The sequence below is a fragment of the Cervus canadensis genome, chromosome 14 (assembly GCF_019320065.1).
Source record: "Cervus canadensis isolate Bull #8, Minnesota chromosome 14, ASM1932006v1, whole genome shotgun sequence".
Classification (NCBI taxonomy): domain Eukaryota; kingdom Metazoa; phylum Chordata; class Mammalia; order Artiodactyla; family Cervidae; genus Cervus; species Cervus canadensis.
Genome location: NC_057399.1, coordinates 39,984,074 through 40,003,613, shown reverse-complemented (window position 1 = coordinate 40,003,613; position 19,540 = coordinate 39,984,074). Strand labels below are relative to the sequence as shown.

General features: G+C 37.8%; 1 protein-coding gene across 1 annotated transcript in view; it reads right to left on the bottom strand.

The window, feature by feature from the left end:
- Window positions 1-13,543: 13,543 nt before the first annotated feature.
- The window catches only part of LURAP1L (leucine rich adaptor protein 1 like), a 47,324-nt gene continuing 41,327 nt past the window's right edge, over window positions 13,544-19,540 (bottom strand). Inside the window, exon 2 of the mRNA XM_043487019.1 lies at window positions 13,544-14,293. Coding sequence (XP_043342954.1) covers window positions 13,919-14,293 — 375 coding nt within the window. The 3' untranslated portion in view covers window positions 13,544-13,918. The remainder of the gene's footprint in view (window positions 14,294-19,540) is intronic.

Below are 19,540 nucleotides of genomic sequence, written 5' to 3'. Positions count from 1 at the left end.
ACTTTGATTATGAAGAAAATATTCATTATTTGGTTTTTCCCTTAGATCTTTATGACAATTCTAGTCTTTTTACTCCTTCCATCAGAAAGGAAGAGTACTCTTATTTTGCAGAGCTAACATGGGCAGATAAAATTGCAGGTGTGAATACTAAGGTATGGGAATTATTTAGCAACAGAAAGGTCTCAAAGGGAATATGTTACAGTATATAACTATAGAATAACTATGACTAAAGCGAAGTTATACATAAAAATGTTTTATAGTTACTTCTTCAAAAGGAATTTAAGTATAATGTGACATAGCATAGACTTTCATTCTTAGGAACACAAGTCTCTGCAAAAATATGGAAGTATTTGCATTACTAACAGAAAGAATGTATCACAGTATTTATTTAAAAGTGAATTGTTTAACTTAAAATTAAATAATTCCCCATTACCAAATAACAGTGATCCCAGTAACTAGTAATTTAGATTTCCCTAAAGAACTCTTAAGATACAATCTTGTGGTGAAAACTATATATTGTTTATTTTCTGTTCTTCATTCCTGAGCAAAATTTTGACATTGATATTTGAAGGCCTTCAAAGTCTGTGAGTTCATATGTATTTCTCATAAAATGTAAGGATCTCAAATTAAAAAAAAAAAACATTTTCTGGTGATATTTTTCCAAAAAGCATTAAAAAATCTCAATTTGTCTGATTTTGCAAATTCATCAAGAGTCTCAGGGTTTTAACATTTCCTAATTAGTTATCATAGAATACACTACATGAAATTTTAACCATTTTCTTAGATCTGCCCATCTTTTAGAATTCGGGCATACTTGCATTGTGCCTCTTATTAATTCAAGAGCAAGCCTCTAATCGTCAATTTGATAACTTTTCATCCTAACTACTGGCAGATATTTAAGCCTAGATCCATATTAAAGATCTAGATATTTAAGCTAGTGAAAATCCAGAATTTTAATGTTCCAAAGTTCTATAGGCAGTAAACATTTGAAAGAAGATAGTTATGATAGGATTTCAAAAAATAAATCATTGAACTCCTACTGAATTAAATGTACTCTATGACAAGTGGTACTTGTGACTATAAATGATATCATTGGCTATCATTTTGTCACCTATTGTTTTCCCACTGATAGGACGAACCTAGTGGGAAAAGTGGGTATGATATAGTTATATGTTAAATTTTGTTCATATTTATACTGGTTTTGTTTTTCATTCTATAATAAATCTACTAAAATAACAGTGGGTTTTCTGTTACTGTATGTATATGGGAGCTAAAGCAAAAAAGTTAAATATAGATATTCCTTTTCCATTTTTTTTAAACATAGCTCCACATGAAATTTGAGATAGCAGATTAACAGTGTTTCAGAAAATATTGATGTCTAAAGAATTCTCTATATAGGTGATTGGTTTCCAAAAGCTAAATTTGAAAAAAACTAGACTCTGAATTCAGCATTTTCTTGTCATTCTAAAGACTTGACTGTTGCTCTAAAGCATGTACTGTAAAAACAAAAGTTTGTTTGGCTTAAAAAAAAGACTTATTAGCAGTATTATCATGACCCTGAGGGCAAAAGAAAAACAACTGTGTTCAGTTTGTCTAATTCAGTGCTGGTATTGAGTGTTAACAGTCCTAAAATGCAAGTTGTACTTTTAATGCCTTTTCTTGCAAGAGTTTTACAACTGCCATAGGAAATAAGAATGTGAGAAGCTCAAAACATTCTGAGTTCAGGAATGGTTTATATAAACAACTCAAAGTCAGCAAAAGGGTTTCCAGAAACTTGTCAGATTTCTGCTTACAACTTATTGGACAAAGCTTTGTCCCACGACCATGGCTAGCTCCAGGACAGCTATTTAACTTCTGTTGGGAAGGGGGAGTTTATCAACACAGAATTTAGTTGCAAATAATATTGGATCATACAGCAGTATATGTACCCAAACTATATGCCCCACAATAGGCCATCCTTAATTTCTCCCTTCTTCAATTTAAACAGATTCCTTTACTAAACTAGTTATTGTAATACTAGTAACATAATTTATCAAGCATTTCTGTGTGCTCAGTCATATTTCAAGCACTTTCCAAACAATTCTGGGGCAGGCTGTATTAAGCCCATTTTACAGATGAGAAAACTGAGGCACAAAGAAATAAAGTTAGTTATTTCAAAGTTAATATATCTAGTAATTAGCAGAAGGAAACACTCTGAAACCAGTGTCTTTGTACTTTTGTCCCACGCCTTAATTGTAGGTTAATGACTATGCCATTTCATTTCTTCAATGTCTTTCTTTTCCCTTTTTGTATTATGTTATTAATATTTTAAGTAGAATTCATTACTTTGTTTTGCCTAAAAAAAAAACTTGAGCCTTATTCTTTGCAGCAAGACATTTTCTAAAGATCAGATCTAAGATCAGATAATTTTCTAAATCATAATTCAGAAAGACTTGTCCACATTGTCTATCATATGTTACAAGCTGCCCAAGAATGCTTTGTTTTGCATATTTGCAAAATGATAGATTATTCTCCATGCCCTCTAACAGCCCTTCAAGATCCATCATCATATAATCTCTGATTTTTAAAAAAATCAGATCTTTGAGGGTCCAGCAAAATAAGTGACCTCAGTTCATTTTTTATGAGGGACAAAATTGTCAGATGGTTTGAGAGAGTCATCCCTAGTAAGTTTGCAAAGAATCATCAATAAAAAAAGACAAAACTAATGCTTTGAGGTGAGGGCCAAGTGACAAGGAACTGGAATGCATCAGTTATAAAGGAGTAGGAGGTCTTCTGACTTCTCACATATATCCCTTTGCATAGGAGGGAAAAAATGCAGAGTTAATAGCTAAAATGGTATTTGATTTATAGGTGGATTTGGCTGATGTAAAAATAATTATAAATCACTCTGAGAATAATCTAAAAACATCAAGAATGCAACATATCCCTATTGGTACATGATCCCTTATTAGTAAAGAATGAAATAATGCAGGCTCTGATAATTCTTTCTCCCACGTTGGACAAACAGGCAGGATATTAATGACTTGAAAGAATGCCAATGTGAGGCAATGTTTGGAATTTAACTAGTGCTCATAAATACAGGTAGATGTCATATGATCCTAGTACTGGCTCTGGTTTGGTTTGACCAGGCCTTCTGTGAAGCATGCTATGCAATAATCCAGAATAATAGGTGAGAAGCTTTGAAACAGTGTTGTTTAACATTTATGGGAAGGCTCTACTAAACATTTAAACAATGGTAACTGTGGTTACATAGAAACAGTGTGAGATGTACCAGTCAACAAAATCCAAGCAGAAACTGTATCCTGTGCAAGGAATTAAAACCCTGGGCAAATCAATTCTAACTCCTCTCTACTTCCTTCATACCACTCTTATATTTTCATACCTATTCTGAGAAATCCTTCTTCTTTGCAAAACTGGATTTAAGTCTTCCAGACTTAAACAGTTAGCATGATAATGGGCTATAATAAAAATGTTAGCTATATATATAACTGTATGCAGACAAGTATATGTCAGGCCAAGAAAAGATATTTTGAGTTAAGCATAATATTTTTTTGCCATACTCTGCATACTTTAAGTTTTGGAGTCTGTAATGCTTAATTTAGAATCTTCGATCTGACCATTATTATTTGAATGAACTTGAGTAATTTGTTTAAAGATTTACTTGGGTTGAAAATAGCATGGGTTTGCTATTGTACCCATGGTCATTAGACAACTCCCAGCAGAAAAACGTTCTCGATTCCATGAGATGCAGTTTCTGGTATTCAGTATCTGGTAGTAATCATTGAAATAGGTAATTCTCATTCTCTTTTATTTTTATTCTGATTCTGTTCAATAAGTCCATCCCCTTGGAACAGGTAACAGATGAATGCTATATTAGCAAGAAATCTATTGACAAACTCTAAGCCACCAATTTATTAGCATTATCTTAAGTTTTATTGAAAAATTATCCAAGATTAAACAGAATTTAAAAGTGGAAAGATTTATGCAGAAATAGTTGGATTATACTATGTCTCTCTCAGTAATGAGAAAACAAATAATAAATCAGGGTCCCTAAGTTATGCTTTTGATATTTACCAAGGATGTATTTTACAGATTTTGCATTAAATCAGCAGTACCACTTTTCATGTTAGACCATACTTCTTAGTCAGCAACTGTCATACTGTATTGTAATTGTCTTCATTCCTCCTTAGATCATAAGCTCTTATATAAGCAAGACAAATAACTAAAAATATTTTAGCAGCTTTTAAAATTTGGGGGCTGTGGTTCAGGTGGTATTTAAAATATGAAGAAATGGAGGCAATGTTATTGGCTACAAATGCATTTTATTGAAATAATAGTACTGTCGTAATATCCATTTTGACAGTATAGAAAATGTGTTTGAAGCTCAACAACTCTTCAGAACAAATGGCCATCAAATGATAAACATAAGATGAAGGGTAACTCTGAATGAGTCATAAGAATCACTGAGGAAATAAGAAAATGAAAATTATATTGTTGAAATTAAAAACCTGGTTTTAAAAGGTGGCTTATCTCTTGATTAACCAGGGTGCTAGGAGGGATACCATAGAGTACACAGCTGGCTGGTTCATGTAATATCGTTCAAGTCACCCTCCTAAGTGTCCTAAGTGCTTCTTAGAAAGATATGACTTTCAGAACATTTTCCCAGAATGGAGGTTACTACTGGTATCACTTCACCTGTTAGGAGCCCAGGCATATTTATATTTGTCATGTTTATTCATGAAATTAGAAGGAATAGGAGTTTTTGGTTATCTTAAAGCATGATTTGTGAAAATTGTGTGTAACTCAGTTCAGTTCAGTTCAGTCGCTCAGTCGTGTCCGACTCTTTGCGACTTCATGAATCGCAGAACGCCAGGCCTCCCTGTCCATCACCAACTCCCAGAGTTTACTCAAACTCATGTCCATCGAGTCGGTGATGCCATCCAGCCATCTCATCCTCCGTCGTCCCCTTCTCCTCCTGCCCCCAATCCCTCCCAGCATCAGGGTCTTTTCCAATGAGTCAACTCTTCGCATGAGGTGGCCAAAGTACTGGAGTTTCAGCTTCAGCATCAGTCCTTCCAATGAACACCCAGGACTGATCTCCTTTAGGATGGACTGGTTGGATCGCCTTGCAGTCCAAGGGACTCTCAAGAGTCTTCTCCAACACCACAGTTCAAAAGCATCAATTTTTCGGCACTCAGCTTTCTTCACAGTCCAATTCTCACATCCATACATGACCTAGCTTCATCCTATTGTATCCTCTCTTATAATATAGCCCAGAACTCTTTCTTGTTGAGTATCTACCATCTTCTTTGGTAATAATAATTTTTAAAAAAGCATAGAACTACAACAGAGAAAGACACTTGAGTAGAGGCACTATTTTAGTAAGGTAATATTAGGTAACATAATCAGTTTTTTAAAAATTGGGAGGTAGATATCTTTGGGGGTTCATTATATTTCATAACAAAGTCTGCTGTCTGGACCTCACAATGTATATCCATCTCACATGTAAAATGCATTCACTCCATCTCAGCATTCCCAAATGTCTCAATTCAACATAGCATCTCATCACCTCAAAATCCCACATTTATTCAGCTAAATTATCTAAATCAGGTATGTGTGTGGCTTGGGTATAATCCATTCCCAAAGCACAATTCTTCTCTATGTTCAAACCTGTGAAACTCAAAAAATAAATTATATGCTCCCAAAATACAGTGGTGGGGCATTTATAGGATAGCCGTAATTTTGATATCTCTATTGCTTTCAGTCCAAGCTAACAAAAGATTTGCTGGTATAAGATTATCAAGAACGTTATAAGTCTCCTGTGTATGTCACAGAAATTCATTCCATTAGATAAGAAGCCCTTCCACAGGCCTTTCTTAGAAAATTCCATCTCTATTTTTGGCTTTCGCTCACATAGTTGAGGGAATCCATTAGTCAGTCACATGTCTGATCTCTTCAAAAAGACATCACTGTGCTTGAATACTCAGAACTTCGGATTTTTCTAAAGCATTAGAAAAATGTTGTCCAGACACAATCTTGGTTTTCCCTCCAGAATATTCCTTCTCTACAGACACTGCTAACAGTAGTGTCTTTTGCAGTCTAGATGGCTAAGAACTCTCTCTTTCATCAAGTCCTGACTTCCTTTTGACTAAACTCTTTCCTCTTCCTTATCTTTTTCCTCTTGCATTTTACTCTCAGAAGCAGTAAGAAACCAAGCCATATCTTCAACATCTTCAACACTTTCCTGGGTTCAGAAAAAATATCCAAGTTCATCATTTAAAAGTTCTGCTTCCCATGTAACTGTAGGACACAATTCTGCTATATAACCAGAATTTTTTCCTGCCAATTTCTGGTAATGTTTTTCTCATTTCCTTTTGAGCCTTTACCAACAATGCTTTTACATTCCTTTCAAGAGCCAGCTTATGATAACTAAGTATTCTCTAAGAAAATACAGCTTTTCTCTACTTTTCTTCTCACTTCCAAGTCTTTACTAGCAGAGTCATTCAAATCCATATTTTTACCAATAGTCTATTCAGAGCAATCTGGGCTTTTTCTATCATGTTCCTCAAAATTCATCCAGTATCTATCCAAAACCATTTTTAGATACTTCTTTCAGCAGCATCTCACTTTTTGTTACAAAAGTCTTAATAGTTTCCTATTGCTACTTTAACAAATTACTACAAACTTCGTGACTTTAGTGACTTAAAACAACACTAATGTATTGTTTTATAATTATGGAGGCCAGAAGACCAAAATACATCTTACAGGGCTAAAATCAAGGTGTGAGTAGAGTTCTAGGTGATATTTTTCCCTTTGTCTTTTGAAGCTTCTAGAAGCTTTGCCTATGTGGACAATCCAGGGACATCTTCCCATCTCAAGATTCTTACCTTAGTCACATTTGTGAAGTTTCTTTTTTCCATGTAAGGCATTCACAGGTTCCAGGCATTAGGACTTGACATCTTTGGGTGGTGGGAGTGAGTATTATTATTTCCTACCATGAAAACATTTCCTACCAGAAAAACATCTGTTTCTGCTTTATTGACTATGCCAAAGCCTTTGACTGTGTGGATCACAATAAACTGTGGAAAATTCTGAAAGAGATGGGATTACCAGACCATCTGAATGCCTCTTGAGAAACCTGTATGCAGGTCAGGAAGCAACAGCTAGAACTGGACATGGAACAACAGACTGGTTCCAAATAGGAAAAGGAGTACATCAAGGCTGTATATTGTCACCCTGCTCATTTAACTTATGTGCAGAGTACATCATGAGAAATGCTGGGCTGGAAGAAGCACAAGCTGGAATCAAGATTGCCGGGAGAAATATCAATAACCTCAGATATGCAGATGACACCACCCTTATGGCAGAAAGTGAAGAAGAACTAAAGAACCTCTTGATGAAAGTGAAAGAGGAGAGTGAAAATGTTGACTTAAAGCTCAAAATTCAGAAAACTAAGATCATGGCATCCAGCCCTATCACTTCATGGCAAATAGATGGGGTAACAGTGGAAACAGTGGCTGACTTTATTTTTTGGGGTCCAAAATCACTGCAGATGGTGATTGCAGCCATGAAATTAAAAGAGGCTTACTCCTTGGAAGGAGAGTTATGACCGACCTAGACAGCATATTAAAAAGCAGAGACATTACTTTGTCAACCAAGGTCCATCTAGTCAAGGCTATGGTTTTCCTAGCAGTCATGTGTGGATGTGAGAGTTGGACTATAAAGAAAGCTGAGCGCCAAAGAATTGATGCTTTGAACTATGGTGTTGGAGAAGACTCTTGAGAGTCCCTTGGACTGCAAGGAGATCCAACCAGTCCATCCTGAAGGAGATCAGTCCTGGGTGTTCATTGGAAGGACTGATGTTGAAGCTGAAACTCCAATACTTTGGCCACCTGATGTGAAGAATTGACTCATTTGAAAAGACCCTGATGCTGGGAAGGATGAGAGCGGGAAGAGAAGGGGACAACAGAGGATGAGATGGTTGGATGGCATCACCAACTCAATGGACATGGGTTTGGGTGGACTCTGGGAGTTGGTGATGGACAGGGAGGTCTGGCGTGCTGCGGTTCATGGAGTCACAGAGTTGGACACGACTGAGCGACTGAACTGAACCATGAAAACATACTACACAAAAATTTCTTGAGATCAGGGTTTATACCTTCCTTTTTCCATCACAAATCCCTAGACCAGTTAGTGCCTGTTACCTAGAAGGCACTCAGCAAATTAATAATTGCTTCAGTAAAAATAAAAATGTATTTGGTATCTATTATAAGACACAGATTTTCTAACTGATGGGGGATGTAGTAGATGAAACATTGTTCTTGTTTTCCTAGAACTTATATTCTAGTGTGAGAAAGCACAAGATCTACACAAAAAATAGATATCAGATGGTAATATGAAGAAAAATAAACCAGAGTAAGAAGAAAATGTTCTAAGTGTGCTTTGTAAGAAATCCCTTGCCATTTGATTGGAGATTGGAAAGAACTGGGTAATCAAGACTTATGAACATTTTGGCACATGAACATTTCAGAAAGAGGATATAAGAAGTGCAAGATTCTAAGGTAGGAACTTGTGTAGATTTTGAAATTTTTAAAGAGTTGTAAGGATGTAAATAAGGCTTACAATGAGAGAGGGTGGAGAATGGTATAAGGTGAGTTCAGACACTAGAAAAGTGAAAGACTGCATAGGATTTTGTAGTCTATGGTAAAGAGTTGACTTGTATACAGATACGAAGTATAAAAACATTACAGCATTGGAATTCAGTTCAGTCGCTCAGTCATGTCCAACTCCTTGTGACCCCATGAACTGCAGTGCACCAGGCCTCCCTGTCCATCACCAACTCCTGGAGTTTACTTGAACTCGTGTCCATTGAGTCAGTAATGTCATCCAACCATCTCATCCTCTGTTGTCCCCTTGTCCTCCCACCTTCAATCTTTCCCAGCATCAAGGTCTTTTCCAATGAGTCAGTTCTTCACATCAGGTGGCCAAAGTATTGGAGTTTCAGCTTCAGCATCAGTCCTTCCAATGAATATTCAGGACTGATTTCCTTTAGGATGGACTGGTTGGATCTCCATGCTGTCCAAGGGACTCTTAAGAGTCTTCTCCAACACCACAGTTCAAAAGGAATAGAGGCTGGCAAAAATCCAACTTGTTTCTTAATAGATTACTCTTGTTGCTGTGATGAAAATTAACTGTGGGGAGGTAAGGGTAGAAGCAGTAAGACAAGACTGGGCTATTTAATCCCAGGAATAAATGACACTGACTTGATTAGAGTCATAACAGGGGTAAGGGACACAGATGTAGAGAACAAACATACGGACACCAGGGTGGGGAAGAGGGGGTGCAATAAATTGGGAGTTTGGCATTGACATTTACACTGCTGCTGCTGCTAATTCGCTTCAGTCGTGTCCGACTCTGTGTGACCCCATAGACGATAGCCCACCAGGCTCCCCAATCCCTGGGATTCTCCAGGCAAGAACACTGGAGTGGGTTGCCATTTCCTTCTCCAATGCATGAAAGTGAAAAGTGAAAATGAAGTTGCTCAGTTGTGTCTGACTCGTCGCGACCCCATAGACTGCAGCCTACCAGGCTCCTCCGTCCATGGGATTTTCCAGGCAAGAGAACTGGAGTGGGTTGCTATTGCCTTCTCCAGTATTTACACTACTATGTATAAAATAGATAACCAATGAGAACCTACTCTATACCACAGAGAACTCTATTCAGTGGTCTGTGATGACCTAAATGGGAAGGAAATCCATAAAAAGAAAGGGATTTGTAGTTGTTTAGATGCTAAGTCGTGTCCAACTCTTTGCGAATGCATGGACTGTAGCCTGCCAGGCTCCTCAGTTCAATATAATTTCTGAGGCAAGAATAGTGAAGTGGGTTGCCGTTTTCTTGTCCAAGGGATCTTTCTGACCCAGGGATCAAGCCCATGTCTCCTGCTTGGCAGGTCTTCACCACTGAGCCACCTGGAAATTCTACCTAAAATGAAGGGGTATATGTATACATACAACTGCTTCACTTTGCTGTACAATGGAAACTAACTCAACATTGTAAAATAACTGTACTCGGTAAAAATTTTTAAAAATCTATAGCTCATTCTGGATATACTTCTAAGGTTCTTTTATGATTTACATGACAGATTGCATGTGGTAGACGTGGTGTGAGAGAAAGAGAGCACTTTAAGAAATGACTTCAAGAATCTGGGCTGAGCATTTGGTAATTAGAGGCAGCATTTACTGAACTGGGGAAGATTACAGAACAAGAGCACAATTTCAATGTTGGTTATGTTTTGACTGAGATGCTTATCAGAGGTCAAGCAGAGATGCTGTGGGATCAGATGGATGTGGGAGACTGGAGTTCAGAAGGGAGACTGTGGCTAGAGGTAGACTTGGAGGAATCTCGGCATGTAGATGACATTTAAAGCTATAAAACTGCATGAAATGCCAAGGGAAACAATTTCAGAAAATAAATATTGCCAGAACTGAGCCAAAAGACAGTCTTGTGTGTGGAGGTCAGGAGAATGAAGAAAATCTAGCAACAGAGTATTCCAACAAGCAGGCAGCAGGAGTGAGGGAATGCATGAGATAGTGATGTTCTAGATGTCAGATGAAGACAGTCTTTCAAGAAAGGAGTGATCAAATTTGTCAGTTATTGCTGAGATGTCAATGAGATGAGAACCTCAAAATAACTATTCATTTTGGCATCATGGAGACAATGGTGTTTTGATGGACTCAGGAACAAGAATACACATTGACAACATTGATCGTGGAGCCCCAAGTACCTTTACAATTCACTCAGCAACAAAGAATCACATTGCATTTCTTGTTGTTCAGTTGCTAAGTCATGTCTGACTCTTTAGCAACCCCATTGACTGTAGCCCACCAGGCTTCTTGGTCCATGGAAATATCTAGGCTAGAATACTGAGTGGGTTGCCATTTCCTTCTTCAGGGTATCTTCCTAACTCAGGCATCAAACCCAAGTCTCCTGCCTTGGAAGGCAGATTCTTTACCACTCAGCTATCTGGAAAGCCCAACATTGCATTTCTAATGGTTGGTAAATACCTAGAACTAATCGATGCTGTGTACGCAGTTTGGGACTGACATAATATAAATACTGGAGTTTCTTTGAAATTAAGACTTCTAAGTTGATTATCTTGAGTTTCTTTATCTGCAAATCTCCAAATATGTACCAGCTTTAAATTGCCTAAATTCCTTACCGCCAATTGTCTTCTTCCCAAATATAAGACAGACAAATCCATAAATTCCATTTTTCTGGGAGAACACAACTCAATGCAGGTGGAATAGTTTGAAGGCATTAACTTTTTACCCCATTTCCTCATGATGCTGACGGAGATCAAGTATCAAGCGTTACAGCTCATAGGTTGGCTATGGGAGTTATTTATTTGAAAATGCATCCATTCTCTTGAGACCAATGAATATGTCAATAATTAGTGTTTAGCTGCATATTCCCCTCTTCTTAGTAAAATCAACTATCAAAACATTGTTGGCTTATATGTGACTCCATATGTCTCAGTCATAGACTCTACATTTGGTATCTTCTACAAAAAATAGGAATTACAGTAAAGTATATAAAACAGTATATAAATAAGTATATAAAATAGTATATAAAAAAGTATATAAAATGAAACATATAGCCAAAACATTTTCAAGTTTTCTGCCAGTGTTCATTATAGATCCCTTAAAATAAGATGCATAAATGAAAACTGTTCTACACATTTCATTCATATTGTATTCAGGATTTTTCATTTCCTTTCTATAGAGAGGAAATTTATAGAGGGCCTGGGATGGACAGATAGCAGGGGAAGATGATTGGAAAAAGGAGCATGCTAAAGAAATTGGTCAGATTGAATTTATAAGTGAAACAGTGATCCAAGGACAGAATTCACCTTTCCTGTGCCTGGCTTATTCTAGACAAATCTCAGGTTTTGAAGAAGTTAGAATTTAGCTTTGATGCCTCTTACAGTTTTGCTGTCTCCTCATTTCCCTCTTGTTGAACATGTTCTTGCAGTGCTGTAGACGTATAGTTACAAATGTCATTACTCTCCGTTTGAAACTTGTTAGTCTTAGTTTTATCTACTTGATCATAATGTGTGTTCTTGGATTTTAATCTGGTAAAAAAAAAAAAAAAATCTGTGCTAAAAATTGCTTGGTTTAATTCCACATTAAAACCAAACAAAATAGCCAACCCACTAGCCTTTACTAAGTTTAAAATGAAAGCAAGTAGAAAGGGGTGAAAAGATGGGGAATAGCTGGCGTGTGGCCAACTCCCTGGTTTACCTATAAACACAACACTGACTGTGATTTCAGGAATGGACTCAAAAACCTCAGGATTTGAGCATGTAGGTCCTACTAATTTAGAAGAAAAATGACAGGTCACTTTTTGTCACAGGTTAAGTTAGCTTTCTCATCTCCACTTTATTTAACTTCCATAGGTACCAAGTTTTATTACCAAGTTTTATTCTTAGAATAATATAGGCTCAAGTTTAAATCCCAATTTTGACACTTACAGGGAGATTTGACCCAGTTACTTACCTTCTTTGTGTTTCATTTTCTTCAAACACAGAAGGGAGACAATCCTGACATCCTGAGATTGTTGTTGATGAGGATTTTATCTACAATTTATGAAAAAAGGACCAGTGTGAAATATAGACCCTGTAGATCTTAATTGGAAATTGAATAATATATAACTTGGAATTAATAGATTTGACTTGTATAATACGTATAATAACAAAGGAAATTTGGGGGAAATATTTCTGGAGTATGGCCATTTTTCAGTTACAAGTAGAGTTTTTGGTTTACACTGTCAAGTGTTTAGTGCAGAAACATATATCATTACAGAGAACAGTTTGAAATCTCAGTTAGATTTACTCACAAGGAATCATCAAGGTAAAAGAAATGTAGAAGATTAATATCACATTGAAAGTTTCAGTACGTGAATGCTATTTTCAGATATCATTCCAGAAAACAAAGAAATTATTTATTCTTCTCAGAATGAAAGGATCTATTAGGTTTTGTAAGTAAATAGTGATTCTACTTCCCACTCCATCCATCCATCATCCATCCATTGTATGAATCTGTTTTTATATATCCTATAATTGTAAAATGCTTATAGTAAACATCAACAAAATCTCAGAATACAATAAATCTAGGACACCTTAACCTTTAATCACCTTCTTACTTAATTTCAGTTATTCTTTGAAATTTGGGAGAATCATATATTTAATTACACAAATTTGTCTACAGCTTGAGTTAGAATCACTGGTGACAAAATGGTCATCTACAGTATGAACACAAAGTTGAACTGAATACATTGCATAGAGTTGGGGCTTCCTACTGGTTGTCATGAGAATTGTGTGGCTAACGGTGTTACTGACTTCACATTAGGAACTTGTGGCCTCAAAATAATGCCTAGCTTAGTCCCAAGCATGTTGTCCAACCTAATATAAAAACAGTAATAAACCTCAGTGTCTTCTGGAAAACAAACCTTTGAATCATTTAAGAACACAGACAACAAAATCAGCTATTATCAGACTTTGGTTTATTGTAAAATTTAGCGAAGTTTATCTTGTAATCCCTGACCCCTTGCTCTGAAAACAAAAGCAAAAATATAATTATTGCTTATTCTTTTCCCCCTACTTTATTTGTGCCACTGTGAAAGAAGGGAGAAAAATCATCGTAATAAATAGAGAGACTTAAGAGAGAAAGAGAAATCAGTCCAGATGAGAAATACTAGGAGCAACAGAAATACCATCAAGCCATTCAAAATAAGCTTCCTTTTAAAAGGTTGTCATACTAAAAAAAACAACACACACACACACACACCAAAAATATAGCAGCGGAGAAGGAGGATAAATACAAGTTAATTGCACACCAATCCCATGCAAAAAACTGGGGCATTAGCCAAAGCAGTAGTATTCGGAATCCAATTTGGGACGCTTGTACAGTGCGTGCGAGTCCCCTATGACTGAACTGTCACTGAACTGGTCCAAGTCTGAGGGGGTCTGGTGGCCTGGGACGTCATCTGCCAAAGTGTCCAGGTAGCTCCCCACGGAGATGCCATCTAGCCCGTCACTGCCGTCATGGAGGCTGTTGTAGCTGCCATGTAAGGAGGTGCTCTGACTCTCCAGTAAGCTGCACAGGCTGCCACTCAGGCTGCTGCCTCGGCTGGTGATGGTGGCTTTCTCTTCAATCATCCACTTGATGGACTCGATGCTCTCATTGATGAGGAGCAACTGGCGCATGAGCTTCCCGTCTGTGGCTCTGAGGTTAACCTGTGGAGGGCAGGGAGAGGGGAGAGACCTGCCAGTTATTCTGTGTTCTTGAAAGACCCCAGAGTCATTTAAATTCTGTCTCCTGCAGTCCATCATTTTACATTCAGAGAATAAAATACAAATTTAATTGAGCCAGGATCTTTTTGAAAACTGGTGACAAAGGGTAGGAGTCATAATCAAAGAACTCACTTCCTGCCAGCCCTCACAGGTTCTGAAAGGGACTATAAACTCTCACTGCATCTCTGACCCTCACCAAGCTGCCTGGAAATATCCTATTGAATGACAGATTCTGTCAAGAGACTTGTTCTCTCTATGGCCAGATTGTTTGTTGTTGTTGTTGTTTTAGTTGCTTAGTTGTGTCTGACTCTTTTGTGACCCCATGGACTGTAGTCCTCTATCCATGTGATTTCCCAGGCAAGAATACTGGAGTGGGTTGCCATTTCCTTCTCCAGGGGATCTTCCTGACCCAGGGATTGAACCTGTGTCTCCTGCATTGGCAGGCAGAATTCTTTACCACTGAGCCACCAGGGAAGCTCAGATTTAATAGTTTATCCTTATTTATTGAGAGTATGTGTGTGGATATTGAAAGAAGCGGGGGATAGCAATCTGTAGAAATTAAGGAATCATCATCATCATTGTAGCAGCTCCTATTTTTGAATGATTATATGACAAACACCATTAATAAAAGCTCAACACACATTATATTGGGTTGGCCAAAAAGTTCGTTCAGATTTTTCGATGTTACAGAAAAACTTCACATTGACTTCACACTAGGAACTTGTGGCCTCAAAATAATGCCTAGCTTAGTCCCAAGCATGTTGCCCAACCTAATATAAAAACAGTAATAAACCTGTGTCTTCTGGAAAACAAACCTTTGAATCATTTAAGAATACAGACAACAAAATCAGCTATTATCAGACTTTGGTTTATTGTAAAATTTAGCGAAGTCTATCTTGTAATCCCTGACCCCTTGCTCTGAAAACAAAAGCAAAGATATAATTATTGCTTATTCTTTTCCCCCTACTTTATTTGTGCCACTGTGAAAGAAGGGAGAAAAATCATCGTAATAAATAGAGAGACTTAAGAGAGATAATAATAATAGCCCTGTGCCTTAAGTATTATTATTTTTATCCCTCTTTTATAGATGAAGAAGCTGAAATCTGCAAATAAAAAAGAGTACAGAAAATGTCTCCACCTTTTATGACTATACTGACAAATACGTAGTGCTGAGTTTAACAAGAACTTTCATGTTTAACAAGAACCAAATTGTTTCAATATTCCCTGAATCCGAAAGGCTAATAAATCAGACTGATCCACTTTACACAATGAAATGTACAAGTATTTTCTGTAGATTTAATTATTTCCTTCAGATGTGTCAAGAGCAGCTCCAATCAAAACTGGGATATGGGACTCTGGGAAGGTCCCCTTAAATGACTTCTAGGTATATAGTCTTTCTGATGGTTTTAAATTACTTCAGAGAAATCTGTCTCTCTAGTTACAAAGCAGAATTTCTCTGTAGGCCCTACAGTTTAACAGGAATAACTGTTAACATCAAGGGTATTTCTGAAGGAAGTAGGGGGAGAGACGCTGCAAGACAGCCCTTGTTCTGGTTGGAATTGAAGAGATACAGCTCCTACAGAGATTCCAGTGGACTGGACTGTGAGGCAAGGACAGATTTAGCCACCAGAGTTCCTAGTCACATTCATCAGGGTTTAAATGAAATTCCAGTTTTTTTTCACCTGAGGTCTTTTAACCCAGGAGACTGGGCCTTGCTTATGCTCTCTTGAATACCCAGGACTAATTCAGATTTGCAGGTTTCTAGAATTAGCCAAGGCACTCAGTTGTGAGTGACTCAAGTCAGAAGAGAGAAAGAAGCTTATACATGCATTCATATTGTAAACGTATTTCTAGGAATCAATCCATCTCTGAAGGGGAACTTTGGGTTGAGTGAATGTGACACACAGCTATTAGGAGAGATGAAATTTCTAGGACAAATTCAGAGATTTAAGATCGCAGGTAAAGTCCATGTGTATATGTATAAAAATGCTTACGTTTGTATGTATGTTTGTATGAAGTATAATTTAAAAACTGTTAACCTGCCTAGGATATTAAATAAAGTGACTTAGGAGACTACCTTATCTTCTGAGAAATGTACCAAAAATTCTTAGGGAGTCAGCAAGGAAAATCAATTTTCTCTGAGATATTCATGAACAGAACTTAGTAAGTCTTAAGATGGTTTTCTATTTGTGATGATGTCTCAGTGACCCTGCTTTAAGGTTGTGTGGGGGAAGGAGCTTTTGTGGCAATTTTTTATATCTGAATTTACCCCCACACCCTATGAGTCATCAAGATACTGTTCAAATTACAAGTAATACACCAAATATTTACAAATCATCAACAATTTGCTTACGTCCACAGAGGAGCCAGGAAAATCAATAGGAGTCAAAGTCTTCCAAAATTGTTCAGTTAAGCATCTGTAGCCAATAAAACACGCTGTGCCCATTGCAGGCACAGTGCAACGTAAGTGTGACCATTTCCCAACAGCTCCCCAAATGAACCACAGCTGCATTTGTTCACATCCCCACCCTGTCCTGGCAGAATGCTCCTGCGCATGCCCAGATCTGGACGTATTCCCTGCTACTCCCTTCACTTGAAATACTTGACTGTTTTCCCCTCCAAACCCTCCCCATTCTTGACGTCCTAATTCTTCCATGAAGTGTCTCTTCTGCTGGCCTGTTTACCCTCTACTGAGTAGTTTGTATCTGACAGTCTACCTTAATTTTGTACACTTATGTTGCTACCTATTATTGTGTCTTTTAGCTGTTTCTTCAGCTAAGCCTTCAGTTCCTTAAAAAAAGCCATGTCTTTATGTTTCGCGCATCTCTTGTGGTCTGTTTTAAGGATGGATTGATTTTGCAGAGGGGAAATAGTTGTAATTTTAGGATCTGAGAAAGTTCAGCTCTTCAGACAATAATAATGCCCATTCCCAGCAATTGTGTCACTGGAGGGTTAAAACATACTTATACTTTTTTCCAGCAGTTTTCGTCTGAGCTACACAGTGGCTGCATCACATAGGAAGTGTTCAGTTTTGTTGAGCAATATGAATGAGAGGGGAGTAGACTCTGAAAGGAACAAAAGCTTCCTTTGACCATGAAATGATTTATTTAAATAAAAAAATTCTTTTCTTCTGAAAGCAAACATTCACAGGCCATTGAACCACTGTAGGGGAAAATATGACGAAAGCAAGTCACTAAGAACGTGTTGGTCAGGCTGATAATGATTACACATGTAACTACATCTAACCCTGTGTCCTTCGGGGGAGAGAGTAAACAGCTTCCCACCGTGGGAGCCCTGGGCCATTTGGTTCACACGGCTGCCTGCCTGTTACCTGGCACCCCACCTACCAGTGCTTTCTCCTGGAGTTAAGGTGCAGTTACACCACTCCTGGTGAACCTTCAAAGTAGGAAGGATCCACCGCCAGGACTAAATCACCATCTCACCAGCAGCTGCTCTGCCCTCCCTCACTGGTATGCACATCAGTCCTTAGGAAGTCTGCCCATTCATTCAGAAGAGTCTTGCCCAGTGGGCAGGAACCTGTGTGGTTTTCTCACTTGAGATCTTACAAGATCCCAGGACGTTTCTCTGAGGACAGTGGTTGTTGGGAGGACTTCCTCATGGTCTGAGTTTAAGTGATCCCTCCTTGGAGAGCCCCTTCCTGATCAATCATAGTATCTAATTTCTATGCTTAGTTGTACACAGCATTTCTATGTTTTTATATTCCCTTCATAATACTTATGACTAATGGAAATCATCCTATTTATTACCTGTTTATTTTTTATTTTCTGTCTCCCATATGAGCATGTAAGCCATCACAGAGGGCAGGGGACTTGGTCTATCCTGTTCGCCACTCTGTGCCCAAGACCTCCAAGACTGCTTAACGCACAGTGGATGTACAAGTCTTAGTTGTCCAAGGCCTGATTGATTGCCGTAGGTTGAACCATCTGTCAAGAATGCCCCTCCCTTGAGTTTTGCTGTAAGTCAGTAATACAACAGGGCTTCCCTAGTGGCTTAGATGGTTAAGAATCTGCCTGTAATATGGGAGACCCAGGTTCAACCCCTGGGTTGGGAAGATCCCCTGGAGAAGGGAATGGCAACCCACTCCAGTGTTCTTGCCTGAAGAATCCCATGGGAAGAGGAGTCCACGGGGTCACCAAGAGTCGGACACAAATGACCAACTAACACTTGCTAGTGATACAGTGCTTGAGAGTAAAGAACAAGGTAGCAAGAAAGAGCTCTTCAGTATTAAAGAATTCCAAGCATGAAATCCCACTCCCACTGATTCACAGAGTTCAAACACTGAGTAACTAGGGCAAGGTTATTCCCAGCTTAAATGTACAGGTTACAAGATAGTATCTCTGAAAGGAAGTGGACTTCACGATGTAAATCACACTCTAAGCATTTTTCTGTTTGTTCTGAGGTGATAACTCGTACTAATATAGCACCATTGTTCTGTAAACACTTGGTGAAAGAAATCAAACAAAGGGAACAAACAAATAGGATGTTACCCAAAAAAAGATTTTTTTTAAGGTTTGCATTCATTGATCCAAAGAGATGTCAATGTCCTTTCCTTTTTTCATCTTCACTTGTCACTCTGGCCCTTACAATTATTGCCATGCAGCCCATTTTCATACTTAATAAGCTTCTCATGCTTCAATATTGCTGCATAATAGGTCTCTCAACTCTAGACAGAATGAAGACTGCAATTTCATGTCAATTATGATCAATGAACTGGTCTATAGAAGAACTTAATGGTGGTGTCTTGAAAAAAGCAAATATTCTTAATAATAAACTTTTCCAGATCTATGTTTTTGTCCAATCTATTATTTTTTAATACTACAAAAATACAAACGTTATGAATTGTCTCACTGGAATCCGAGAAAGAGAGAATATGGTCATGCTTTCACTTCATCACAAAGCTGCCAAATAAATTGACTTCTTTGGTGGTGGTGTGTAAGGAACACAGACAGAGCTCTGGCCTGTCACTATCACAGTCTACCTTTGGGCAAGGTGGCTTGGCATATACAATCTTTTTATACAAGAATAATCCTGGGGATTAATTTTCAGCTGCGGTGAGCCCCTGGACTCAATAGACATAGTAAAGCAGTCTGTGAACAGTCTAATTTCTGCCCAATATTGAAAATTTAATTCAGTAGAGAAATCCACGTATCACTTTTCTCTGCTCTTTGT